Source organism: Camponotus floridanus, unplaced genomic scaffold (genome assembly GCF_003227725.1).
Source record: "Camponotus floridanus strain SB8 unplaced genomic scaffold, Cflo_v7.5 scaffold6, whole genome shotgun sequence".
Classification (NCBI taxonomy): Eukaryota; Metazoa; Arthropoda; class Insecta; order Hymenoptera; family Formicidae; genus Camponotus; species Camponotus floridanus.
In genome coordinates, this window is record NW_020229769.1 from 503,979 (window position 1) to 517,177 (window position 13,199).

The 13,199-nt window shown below is 34.2% G+C and overlaps 3 protein-coding genes across 5 annotated transcripts in view; all 3 read right to left on the reverse strand.

Moving 5' to 3' along the window:
* The window catches only part of LOC105248348, a 57,884-nt gene extending 56,269 nt beyond the window's left edge, over positions 1–1,615 (reverse strand). For all 3 annotated transcript variants that reach the window (XM_011253101.2, XM_025413036.1, XM_011253100.2), the window contains exon 1: positions 1,361–1,615. The gene's annotated coding sequence lies outside the window, so the exon portion shown is untranslated. The remainder of the gene's footprint in view (positions 1–1,360) is intronic.
* Positions 1,616–6,163: 4,548 nt separating this feature from the next.
* Positions 6,164–8,230, reverse strand: LOC105248346 (splicing regulatory glutamine/lysine-rich protein 1). Its single transcript, XM_020026602.2, has 3 exons — positions 8,095–8,230; positions 6,989–7,370; positions 6,164–6,433 (listed from the first exon to the last, which is right to left on the reverse strand). Exons 1-3 carry the CDS (start codon positions 8,207–8,209, stop codon positions 6,190–6,192), a joined length of 741 nt encoding a protein of 246 aa, XP_019882161.1. The 5' UTR covers positions 8,210–8,230; the 3' UTR covers positions 6,164–6,189.
* A 33-nt stretch (positions 8,231–8,263) lies between these two features.
* LOC109609728 lies at positions 8,264–12,973 on the reverse strand. Its single transcript, XM_020026603.2, has 5 exons — positions 12,772–12,973; positions 12,177–12,545; positions 11,146–11,554; positions 10,163–10,541; positions 8,264–8,373 (listed from the first exon to the last, which is right to left on the reverse strand). The coding sequence occupies exons 1-5, from the start codon at positions 12,971–12,973 to the stop codon at positions 8,338–8,340; spliced, it is 1,395 nt and encodes a 464-aa protein (XP_019882162.2). The 3' UTR covers positions 8,264–8,337.
* Positions 12,974–13,199: the final 226 nt, after the last annotated feature.

The following is a 13,199-nucleotide window of genomic DNA, read 5'->3' on the forward strand; positions in this document are numbered from 1 at the left end:
ATTGATCAGATTAGAATATGGAAATTTGTCACACGAAAGAGAGAGAGAGAAAATGCCCGCTTTGTCTTACCGGAACGTGTCCGAAATACGTGTCGTACGCGATGTGGGTGGCAGATGTTATGTTATCACGCGTCGAACCTGAACGAAATTCAATGCTATTACCGCTCGCGCGGCGAGGTTAGACTAGATTAACAATGCATAATGCATAACTATCTCCTTTAGTGCCACCGCCGTCGGCTTACCGTTCGTAATATGCAAGAATAATTGCCACGGCGAATCGATCTCGCTTTCGTCTCGATGGAGCCTTTAGAATGATTTGCGGCTTCGAAACAAACGGAAGCGATGGTTCATCCGCGAGCAGTTTATCATCGTGTAAGCTCTGAAGCGAAAAGAAAGGAAGCTGAGCCCAAGCGTAGCGGATTAAATGTTTATATCAAATCTATAAATAGGTATATTATAATTTGATTCTTCTGTAAAATAAAAATGAAAAAATACATACATTTTAGTATATTTTTATATTTTATTTCACATATCTGATATTATATTGGACGCACAGTTAAAGAAATCTAATTATTAAAAAAGAAATATCTAATTATTTAGAAAGAAATATAATTATCTCATTTGAAAAATACGTCAAATTGTCTCCTTCTCTTGTCTTCAATTGTTTCCTTTCTCGATTACATTAAAACAAAATTTAAATGACTCTGCTACATTATGCTTAAAATCAGATCACAAAATTAATAGTAATTTATTGATCAGGGATCAGCGTAAAAACAACTTAAATGTAAAACGCTGATAATACCTTTGTGTGTAAGGTATTAATTTAGCGATCGAAATGATCTATTAACTAGTAAGAGATGATTAAATGTAAACGATTGATAAATTAATTAAAGGGTAGACACGCGAGCCTTCAATTATACATCGAAGACTTTTCCCTTTAATAAAATTATTCACTTTAATTTTAATACACATTGATCGTGTTGACGGAATCTTAATGATATTCGTGTCGCACTCTTTGCATTTATAAAGCAAGCGTGCTTGATCCCATGCAAGGGCGTGTTTATTGGTCGTCAAGTTATCCCGTCTTGAAAAGGCACATTCCGTTTCTTATAACTGATGAGTTAAAATTCCGGTAATATGCAAAGTGCATGCTTATTATCCAATTAATTTCCCTGTAAATTTTGATCTCAAAAAGATCACATTCCGAATTCAAGATCCTCCCTTTTGCGAGAACCATGAAAATAATTTATATGAAAGTAATCAAAGTTCATCCAGCAGATCTTATTCTATAGATATATCAATATATCGATTATTCCGATCGAAAGCAGTCGAATGATTAATCAGCACATCATCGACTTACCCAAGGCTGACTCCGCCGATTCAATGATTCAATGATCGCGATGCCGCACTTCCGTCTTCAATCCCTCGATCATTCGGCAGAAAGGACTCGAGATTGCCGGATCACCCGCCGGATCAATTTGTCTCAAGAAAAGTCGATTTCATTGAGTTTCGAAGAGAGATGGCAAGCACACGAGAGCGCGATGCACGCGGGCTGGATTGCGTCGCGACGCCGCGTGCAGACTGAAGAGCCGCCGTCGTTCTCTCCTCTCGTTCTCCGGCGGCGTTCGAGGGAGAGTACGCGGACGCGCCTGCCAACATCGGGTCGCCGTCGCCGCCGCCGCCGCTGCCTCCTCCGCGACATTCAACCTCCCCGATGATGCGGCTTGCCAGAGGACGCTGCCGCGGATCACAAGTCCACGTGGTGCGCAATCGTCGACTGGACGTTCGTCCGTTCGCCGGTCAACGACGACAAGACTACATTGACCAAGACGAAGACGCAGAGCTTTATCGAAGCGGGAAAACGTCTCATGTTGCGTCCCATCGTAGTCGTTGTCGTTCTCGTTCTCGGAAAGGCGTGATGCAACCCCCGCGATCGATCCGTTCTCTCCCCCTCTCGATGTGTGCACCGCGCGGAGGGACGCGACGCACCCTCAGTCGAGTGAGCGGGACGAACATAATGCTCGGGACAATACGGCGCGACGATGGTGACGGAGGGTGGATGGCTCTGGCGCGAAGTCCGTCCGCGGGAGGAGGATGTGGGTGGGAAAAGACGACGGGAAAGAATGATCGCTCGTAAATTTCGGGCTAGGGTTCACGGGCCAGTCAAGGTCGCGCGATTCTTTCCATCGTATGTAATTGTAGCTAGATAAGAGGGGAGGATCCGTAGAGATGCGATCGTATATATATGCGTACACAGGATCGAATCGCGCTCGGTCTGGAGGAAGTCGAGTGTCCCTCGTCGTGAACGAAAGAATGTTGACTTTGTTTTTACCAAGATGTAATCTTGTATTAGTCACACTTCATCCTGTCGCTCTTGTAGAACTTATCTTGGAAGACAGCCACTAAGCTGAAGAATAAAGAAAATGATGTATGCTTACAAGTATACAGCATCATATACTTGTTTTAAGTAACAGTTGTTTGGAGCTTCTGTAAAAGATAAACTATCCACTATAAATTAGATTTGCGCACAACTTTCTTATCTATTCGTTACTCAGATGTTTAAATTCAATTTAAAACCTTTCATAATTTGCATGTAAAATATAATTACATGCAGAGAAGATAGCCTTAGATAAAATAAGACTATGCGAAGAATATACTATCTTGAAGATGTAAAAAAATATCTAGTAGAATAAAAATTTTATACTAATAACTAAATTGTTTTTAATTTAATTTTTCTTTCTCTTTTTTTCATTCTTCATATATTTATTAGAAAGAATTTTATATATTTCTCAGAAAAAATAAGGAAAATAAATATAAAAAAAATTTACGATATATGTTTGCAATCGAATTTTAAAAAGAATAGACTCGAATAGAAAGAAATGGAAAGATGATAGATAGTGCTTGATACACATATATATTTTTCAGAAGCTTAAAAGCTAGACAAGGTCACGATACGATTGTTCAGTTTTGCAAATGCAACGGAAATATCCTAAGTGGGAACTTCGAGATGCAATTGAACGAGAGTCGTGTCATAACCTGGAAGCTGGACTTACGTAAAGTTTTATAGTATTTGTAACAAGTTCTGTTGCGCAGGATTCTTAGTATGTAGCTTTTGATCGATGAACATAAAGTTATATAACGTAATGAGATTCTATTTCATAATTATTTAATAATACACAAGTAAAATTATACGAATAATATTTAGTAGTATTTAATTTTGATTATTATATAAGCCTTTTAGAAATTAAATTGATTAATTTCATTTTTCTAAATTTCTTAATTTTAGTACTAAACCATTAATTATTAACTTTATAATATTAAAATTTTAAATTTAAGAAAACTACAAAACATTAATCAATGGCATCTAAAAGGCTTCGTGTATTAATAAAAAATATGTCGATTAAAAGCATATATTTTAAACTTATTTTTTATTCAAACAGAATATAAATAATCAATAAGAGACTTGAAGAATAATCGCGAATTTAAAAAATAATTCTATATATATATATATATATATATATATATATATATATATATAGAAAGAGAGAGAGAGAGAGAGAGAGAGAGAGAGAGAGAGAGAGAGAGAGAGAGAGATATTATCCAATATTATTAATTTAATTTTAATAAGTGAAAATTGTATATTGTTTTAGTGAAGGAAAATAATTTTTCTCTTCCTAGAAAAACTAATTCTATCCATCGTTTCTCCAATGCGCTCGAACTTTCCCCTATTCTTTTTTATAAAATGAACATAGTGTTTATGGCGAGACTTACAAGAATAAAAGTCCTTTTCTAAAGTTATAGGGGAATGAAGCATATAAATTTCGTTCGAAGTTTAATAATAAATTACATGACTTTTCACTCATGCAAACGATTTCATTTTTAAAAAGCATTAAATATTTTATTTAAAGCGTGAGTTTTTTGAAAATTAAAATTTTTAATTTTTCCTTGAGCTAGATTTTATAAATATTGCATAAAACCAAAATATCATGTGATTTTATTTTGCAATACATTAGAATAAATTAATATTTTTCGCATCGTTTGTGTTCAATATAATATAAATTGATGAAACTTGCTTAAAAAAAATATTTGTAACAAAAAAATAGCGTATATCACAATTTGAAAAAGTTTAAAGCGTTTACAATATTAATTCACATATTAGAGAGAAAAACAGAGGAAAGAGAGAAATATATATTTCATAAATTTAGTTTAAAAAATTATATAAATTATATATATTTTTTTAAGTTTTTTTCACTAATTTAACAAAATTAATAATAGACACACGAAGCTTATGTTAAGCTTTCAAATTAAAGAGGTATTGTCGTTGCCTATTACGAAACTAATTATTTCACGTAATCTCGATGTGATGATACGGACAGCGGATTCTCAATTATTCTGCATATTGAGAGATGAAAATTCCGCAAGTTCTACGTTTATATTTTGTAGACAGGCTCGTGACTGATTGTTCTAACTGAGGACTATATGTTTCCAATTAAGAACTATCTCTTGCTGTCATGGCAATCGTACACAATTTCCGCAATCTTTAGGCTTTATTTTTCTCTTTCCGACCTTATCGCACCATAGAGAAACGCGTTGATATCTTCCAACATTCCGTCCCTTTGTCACGTGTGACACGTGCACACGTCGAATATTACTTCTCGGGGGGACTCCACGTAATTTGGCTAATAGCCAATTTTGTCTCATCGCTTGTGGGTTACTTGTTTGTAAGATGAAACCTACCTAGTCTATACGAAAAAAGTCCGCTTTTATTTTCTGAATTCATATTTTTGTCCCTTGTTGTTTTTATTTTCTTATATTTACGCAACAATAAAAGAAAGTACTAATTTAATTTAAAAAATTATCTATTTTTTACATCAATGTAGTAAATAATTTCTCTTCTATAAATTTTCTTCAGGTAAATAATTTGTATTATTATTCTTCTCTTTATAATTTTTAGAATAAGAATAAAAATAAAAATAAAAATAAAAAATTGTAGAAATAATTTTACAATAAATATTAATTTTATTTAATTAAAATTTTCAAATATTTTCTTAAAAGATTACGTATTTTGGAGAGAAATTATTTTAGTAACAAATATTATGAATCAATATAACAAATATTATAAAACGTGTATCTATTTAAAAGTGTAGAATAATAAGTAATATAATTATTAATAATTATTTTTTTTTGTTTCTGATTATTTTTTAGATTTCCAAGAGAATTTTTAAGCCATGTTATTCTAATATTTTTTGTGATAATTATCAATCTTTGATAAATTATTATATTATATTCGCGTTTCTGTTGGCATCTCCATTGGTGATCATCCATCTCCATCGCTATCTTTTCGTACTCCACCATTATAAATAAAACTTGTATCAGATCAGTATTTTTGGCAAAAGCTTTTTTAGGATTTACAGTATCTTGTAACATCTATCTATCCTGGATTGCTGACGGAATTGATTCCAATTCACACGGAAACGTATGAAAGGGACACGCAATTCAAGGTTCCGTTCGCAAGATCCTCGGATTCCATTTCGATATAACGTGGATTACGTGTTTTACCACAGCGTGATCGGCGTGCCCGATGTTTGTATCTTATCTGCTAGAGATCTTGAATTGTATCTTCGAAACAGAGACACCTATAACTCGAGGATATCCCGAAAAGAATTTCATCCGACGATCGACATCATAAATCCGCGAGAGAAATTTTACCTCCGAGTGTTGTAAATTCGCAAAGTCGTAAAATAATTCTTTTTTTAAAATGGTCTTGGCAGTTACTTTGAAAAGGGTCCAGCGTTTTAAGCTAAAAACAATTTTCTATATCACTTCCAATCGAATATTTTTGTGATCGATCCTGAAATAAAATCTACCACATCTCTTTCCCGAGATTCGATAAATGATGGTTATATATTTGTAAGATTGAATGACGCAATCAGATGTTATTTCTGGATTATATATATATATATATATATATATATATATATATATATATATAGTATATTAATATTGCTTCATACATATTGAGTCTAATTACGACCATATACATTTACATTGTTCACATATTTGCGATTATAAACGAATATCAAAAAATAAATCGGGCGATTGTACACAAAATTAATTTTCTGTTGTTTGTTAAATTATTAATATTAAACAAAAGCTTTTTTTAAAAAAAATTGTAATGAGGTTCGATGGTTAAGATTTCGTAATGTCAGTCCTCTTTTTATCTTCCTCGTCGTCTGTTTCATCCTCGTCGACAGATAAATCCGAGTCGTTTTCTCTAGTCTTCTTCGTGGATTGCCCCTCGTCGGGCTGGTTCGATCGCGTGGTCTTTGGCTCCCTTTCTATGTCGCCCGTGTGAATATTGCTCTTTCGATCGTTCTCATCCATCTCGTAATCGTCCGCCTCATCCTCGGCAACCTCTTCGGGATTCTGCGGGCTGGAAATCCCTTTGACCGTTTTATCGCGTTTCTAGACTTACACTACGGCACAGAGTGCAAACACTCTGAGCGATTATGACGCTAGACTCTAATTATTTCGCCTAACAGGGACAATTATGCGGAGGTAAAAATAATTTCATCGATCGTACGATGACGCGTATTATTAGAGGAACGTTAATCAGAGTTATGAAGATTTCACATAATAGATATTTTACCTTTCATTTACATCTAACTGATTTTATATTGTAAAATTTAATTACTAATGTTACTAATTTACATTGTGTTAACACTAAATTATGTTACTGATAAATATGTTTCATTTGCTTTACTGTAAAGAAAAATCAAGTCGCAATTCAAGTGTTACATCAAGTTTATTTTTCGCTTTTTTATCGTGCTCGTGTTTCTCTCGCGATGATATTTTTCGAATTTATAATTTATAGAACCTCGCGCTCAGGATCTTAATCATGCTATATTGCACGATATATTGAGAACATTATTATGGGGATTAATACATAGACTACGCATTATTACGCGTAATTACGTCTGACAATTACCTGCTGTTTCTACTGCGCACTCTGCTGGGTGACCTGCTCCTACTCCTCCTCCTCCTTCTCCTCCTCCTCCTCCTGCTTCTGCGACGTCTTCTCGAGTCGCTTCTCGATCTTCGACCCCGTGTGAGTCTCCTTCGTCTCGTTCGTCTTCTCCTTCGTCTTCTCCTTTGCTCTTGCACTTGGAAGTCTTCGAGCCTGGTTGGTGTGTCGCGCTCCTTAGACAGGGCCTTATCACATGTGTTAATTCTGCTCGTCGGAGGATCACTTTTCATCAAATCCGAAGAAACGTGTAGAATTTTATACGTAGAGTCAGAAGGAATGAGATAACCAGACTCGACAGCAAAGTCTAGTGCCTTCTTAATGTACTTTCTCGCCTTCCTCGTTCCTGTCAAAGAAAACTTGTAAAATTTATTCGAGGCGAAAAGTTAAACAAGTAACTATTTTCAGCTATCATATTTTCCTCTTTCTTTAGAATGACGTTACTGTAATATATAGATATTAAATATAAAAGTATATGTTTAGGCCAAGATATGCGTGGTATTTAATTTCCAACGACTATTTAATATTTAAATTAGATATTGAATTCGATATAAATTGGATTCTATATTAAATATGTAAAGTTTATACGATATAAAATTTAATATATCAATCACATATTTCATGTGATATATTACATCATGTATCGAATTTTATTAAAAATTTTATTCCTAACATATACATGCATAAATTCTTCATACTTCAAATTCATATATATTTCAAATGTCGTATCAATTGTAGAATATTTATAGATGTAGTAAACAAATATTTATAAACATGATACATTTTCCTTTACATTTTTTAATCATCGATATTGTACAAGAACAAAGAAGGAGACGAAGAAAAAGAAGAAAAAGGGAGGAAACAAGAAAAGCTGGTTATGCAGTAGAATATTCAGTAGTTACAGTACGTAATTGTCAGACGTACTTCACGCATAACTGGCACAATAATACATGGTCTGCGTATTAATTCACACAATAACGTCCTCAATAGCGATGATCAAATGCCCAATAGGAACTTAAGTCACATGTGTGTCCAGCAATCGATAATTGCTTGATGAATTAATTTCGTACCTTCGCCACCCACGCATTTTTGCAAGTACGAGATCGGCAGATCCTTGGAAGTAGGTCGCTTGACGCTGCGCGTTTTCGAGATCCTACCCTTATCCTTGCGCACTCTATAGCCCATGCTTTTGTCAACGATTCGCGAAGTATCCGCGGAATCTACGACTTCGTTGTGGCACGCGTTCTCTAGGCTGCAGCAGCGACACTTGGTCGGGAGAGCGCGTTTCGTATCGTCGACGAGGAACTTGTAGATTAACTGGAGAATGTTCGGCTTGCGACGACGGGTTTCTGCAAAGAGATTAGCTTGATTAGATACTTATCTTTATACGAATTTTAAATTTGCGTTATTTAATATTATATTGAGAAGTCGTGAACAATTAAGAGAAACATACTGATGCACTCTATTAATGCTGATTATTGTTAGCATCGAATATATGTTAACCAATATCAAAATTATAATTGTATATTTAATATATAATGTTTAATAAGAAACTAAAATTACCATTAAATAATACAAATTAATTCATGTGGAGATATAATTCTGGTTTTCCGGATGAAAAAGAATTTAGATAATGATTTAATGAAGCGAATTTGCAGTATAAATACAATACCATGATAATATTAATAATATATATGATAATAAAATATTTAAATATATATTGATTAATATTGCATATTGAACATAAATGATAAATGAAAATTAAATTTAAAAGAATAGTAGTTTGTTCATTTTATATCGCTAATTAAAATTTAAATAAAGTTTATTGCATCTTAGGTTAAAAAATATATAAAGATGTTAAAAAAGAGGGAGAAAACGATAGAAATTTTTAGTGCGTCGAAATATTTTAGTGCATCGAAATAATCACTCACTTATTATTTGGCTTTGCGCATTTCGATGTTTTTTTATGCGAGCCATTGTGTGCTTACTGTTAATTTCGATATTTTCTTGGTCTTTAGATGGTATGAAAAATTTGCTTCTTGATTGTTAAATACATCTGCCTCGATTTGTTGAATTTTTTGGATAATTTGCCGATGGCGCGAATTTTGTCTGCAAGTTTCCGAGACATTGAAGATTAAAAGGAAATATCAACCGACGGCATTTTCCGTCGGAGCTTTTCTATTCTCTTGTCTTTTTCTTTGTTTAACAACACAAAGTCATTTGCGATTATCGTTCGATTAATCGATTTATCTGAATTCTTTAATAATTAAGTGCAATCAAATAGTAACGTAATATTAAATAATAATTCTTTGATTTAATCATTTAAACATATTTTTATACGTGTTTATATATATTTGCGTTTTAATTGTAAATTGAGTTTGCGATTGTAGCAGATTTAAAACCCGAAATTGTACAGATTTGTAACGGATCATTAAGAAAAAAAAGAAAAAGTTGAAATCTTCAGAAACGATTTGCCTATTTCAATTAAATCGGCAATCTCGAAATGATAAATTGTGTAGGTTGCAATCAATAAATATCATACCATACATCAGGTATATTTGTTTTTAATATGAGCGAAGTTAAAACTGAAGAATTTCTCGAGTTGAATATTTTTTTATGAAAGAAATTATATTAAATCTTTAATTATATAATTAAAAATGCATTAATTTATTTATGTATATATATCACACTTTCTTTAAGTAAAATATGTTATCAATTATTATTATTAATTTATTGTTAACAAAAAAATACCAGATTAAATCTAGTATTCTATTAAACGTAAAACAGTATTCAAAAGATTTTAATAAAATTCCACATCTCCATAATAGATTTCTCTCTCTCTCTCTCTCTCTCTCTCTCTCTTTTTTTCTCTTTCTCTCTTTCTCTCTCCACAAAGATAAAAATTTTATCGAAAGAATTACATAGACACATGCTTGCGAAATAAAAATATAATTCCAAAATAGATCTCAAAAATAAACACACAGTAAATATATTCAACAAACAATGAATCAGACAGAGAGTACAAAAGTGAGAAGTTTCTCATGCATTTCCGGAGAAAAACATCGCTCGAGACGGGTGCTCGATTCCTTAAGCATTCATTTCTCTGATCGTGCCGTTCGTGTTATGATCAACACTCGCCTCATCAGACTTGTCGTCGTTGTCATCGCCATCGTCCTCATCATCCGTGACGTTCTTGTGCTCTACATTTTTGCGATTGTTGTCGATACTCGTCCCGGCTTTCTGTTTTTCCACTCTCGACTCGTTCTCCTGGCTCGATGTCGACTTCCGCCTCTCATTGTCAGTAATTGCCCCACAATTATCTTTATTGCCTTTATACTGATTGCAATCTTCCTCGTTCACGTTCTTATAATTTTCTTCGATTGGTTCGAATTGATTGTTTTCAGCGCGTTTCGCAGAAAAAGCCATGCGACGTCGTTTGACCGGTTTTTTGACATTCTCGTCTTCGCCTCTTTTTCGTTGTTGTCCCCGCTTATTGTTGATCATATCGTTGATTTTACTTAACAGACAAATGAGACAGATAAAATGTCCTTTCTACAGATATACAAAGCATTCTCTGACAGAATATACTGCAATATATTGCATAGTACAAAATTGAATATACTGCAAAGTACAAAATAGGTAAGTATTTTATTATTCATGCAAATGAATGCAATTTGAAAAGAGGGAAATTTAATTTAGCTGTGATAAATCTTTTTATCTTCTTCTTAAATTTAAAGATGCATTTATTAAAAGATGCCTGTATTACGTTGAAAATAATTACGATTCTTATAATGCATTTAAAATCATTTACTGCTGCTATTTGATTAGATACAAAAAGGCAATTTATTGAATAGATTTTAATAGTTATCTGATCAAATAAGACTGCAAGAAATCTTATAATAAAGTATAAAAGCCATTTTGCTGTCAATTCTTTTTTACAACATCGAGTAAATAATTTTCATTGTTTATACATTGATATATACAATTAATGTAATGAAATAATATTTACTTACTTGGACGATGAGAGTTATTTTGATGAAAACTTATAATGAAAGTTACAAGTTACACACACAAGTTAAAATAAAAGTACTATCTCTTTTCTAATAGAGAAATCAACCAACCTTTTTCTTTTCGCGACAATTTTTGATTTGTTTCTTTCGCACAGCGTCAATTCATCGGGCGATTTTCTTCGGTTATTTTCTCTCACGCTCAAACTCCCAGCAGGACTTTGAACGAAACGTTTCCTGGACGTCCTTTGCTCTCGATCTACGTCATGACGCGATTTATCTCGCGGAATTCCGCGACGCATTGCCTTGCGATCATCGATCGTCGTCGGCCGGGTCTCTCCTCGTCGCGCGATGCGTCGTCTTCGTCGCGATTCGACGTCAGTTCGTCTCGTGCTCCAGGACCCTGTGTCCAGAGTTGGGCATACATGGAGTACATTACCTTGTCGATCGGCCGGAATCAGGTAACCCGATCTCACGCCAAATGACAGCGCCTTGCGGATGTACTTTTTCGCCTGTCGCTTCCCTGCAACATGAATGTCATTCTCTCTGTGAGCGACGACTTGGTCGTCATCCGAGAAGTTTAACCTTTCGGTCAAGAGTGCTTTTACGTACAGCGACGTGTCAGCTCTCCCAGTACGGATGCATCGAACGAGCCATTCCATTACTTGTACACGTTTATTTGACTCTCTTCGATGCCTCCGACCTGGGATGCAATTGTATCCTCTCGTTTTCGCGCAAATATTGTTGTTTCATTTTATGATGTCTAGATATAAAAATGTAAACTAAAAAATAAAGGAGACTTTTAAAATTTGTCACAAAATATAATCATAAAGCTACACCCAAGAGATGGCTGTTAAGGGTTTGTTAAAGGTTTCGTTACATCAAAGAGAGACGCACATAAGCGTGTATAATATAAAAGTACGTATATTATTTTATTTATCCCGGTAAATTCAAGAATAAATTTATGTAATTTAAGTATCTATATAAATATAAATTTTAATTATATTATTAGGATTTTTTTGTTTCTAGGGGAGAGAAGAGAGAAAAATCTAAAATTTTATTAATATATATATATATATATATATATATAATGAATTTTTATTTTTTTAATTACTAAAAAAGGAAATTGCACTTTAAAAACATACCTTCCTCGATGCCTGCCTTGATATAGCTGTTTATAAGCTGCACCAGGGACTTCTTTCTAAAGAGCGCTCTGGCGCTGTTGAGCGAATTCGCTAACGCGATCGGCTTCATTGAGATATTAGACACGCTGCTGTTCGCAGAACTCGTAACCGCCGAGTTATTTGCAGCGTCCATCGACTCCGTGAGACTTTCAATAGACGTGGGTCTAGATTCCATCGCGTACTCGGGCACTTGAACGGATTCCGGGCTATCACAACGGTCGACCACCTCGTACGGAAGCCTCTGCCGTTCGTGATATTTCTGTATTCTTCGACGGGGTGTCCTGAAGCGTTCCGGGGACTGAAAGCGTTTCGCCTCTACCACGACAAATGTATGGTAACCATGTTAGTTTAATGTTATTTTAATTCCGATTGAGATACCGATTACAGCTACATATGGTGCATATAATTGGAATGAAATGCTTAGCTTTAAGCTCAAATTAGACGCTTAGAAAATTAAAATATTTGACAGATCTCGAGTAATTCCATTTTACGCCTGAATCTATTGAAGCTTATCTATCGCAATGTTTATGTCACGTAATAATGTCAGTCGCAATACCTTGATTATACTTATCGATAGTGAGGAGCTCGTAGACCAATTGAGGTATACTGACAGAACCATATGGCTGCCGTCGATACGGAGTATTTGCGCGTTTACTGCGCGTTGATTTAACGCGAGAACGGATATTAGGACGCGATACTGGTTCTTTTATCTGCCTTTTCTTGGGTTGGTTTTTCGCTTTTCCCTTTGACGACGCCATTATTTGATAATGATACTTCTCTTCCGGATGACGAGTTTGCGTCGTAAAATTGCGCGCCCGCATAGTTGGCTCCGCTTTCAGGTAAAAATTGAACGACGTTTTTTCGTTACTCTATTCTTATGAAAAGTAACGATGATCGCGATGATGAATTTAATTACGTTTTGATATTTCTGTATAATAACTTAATTTTAAAAAAAGAATCTTTTCTATAAATATATAAAAGGAA

Bases quoted from the DNA above. Each gene is read 5' to 3' on its own strand.
- LOC105248346 (XM_020026602.2), bottom strand. From the start codon at position 8,209: ATGGGCTATAGAGTGCGCAAGGATAAGGGTAGGATCTCGAAAACGCGC. The intron at 7,371-8,094 runs GTACGAAATTAA...TTTCTTTGACAG, and splicing joins AAAATGCGTGGGTGGCGAAG to GAACGAGGAAGGCGAGAAAG. The intron at 6,434-6,988 runs GTAATTGTCAGA...AGGGATTTCCAG, and splicing joins GTGCGCAGTAGAAACAGCAG to CCCGCAGAATCCCGAAGAGG.
- LOC109609728 (XM_020026603.2), bottom strand. From the start codon at position 12,973: ATGGCGTCGTCAAAGGGAAAAGCGAAAAACCAACCCAAGAAAAGGCAG. The intron at 11,555-12,176 runs GTATGTTTTTAA...TTCATGTTGCAG, and splicing joins CAAGGCAGGCATCGAGGAAG to GGAAGCGACAGGCGAAAAAG. The intron at 8,374-10,162 runs GCGAGTGTTGAT...ATCTCTTTGCAG, and splicing joins ACGACGACAAGTCTGATGAG to AAACCCGTCGTCGCAAGCCG.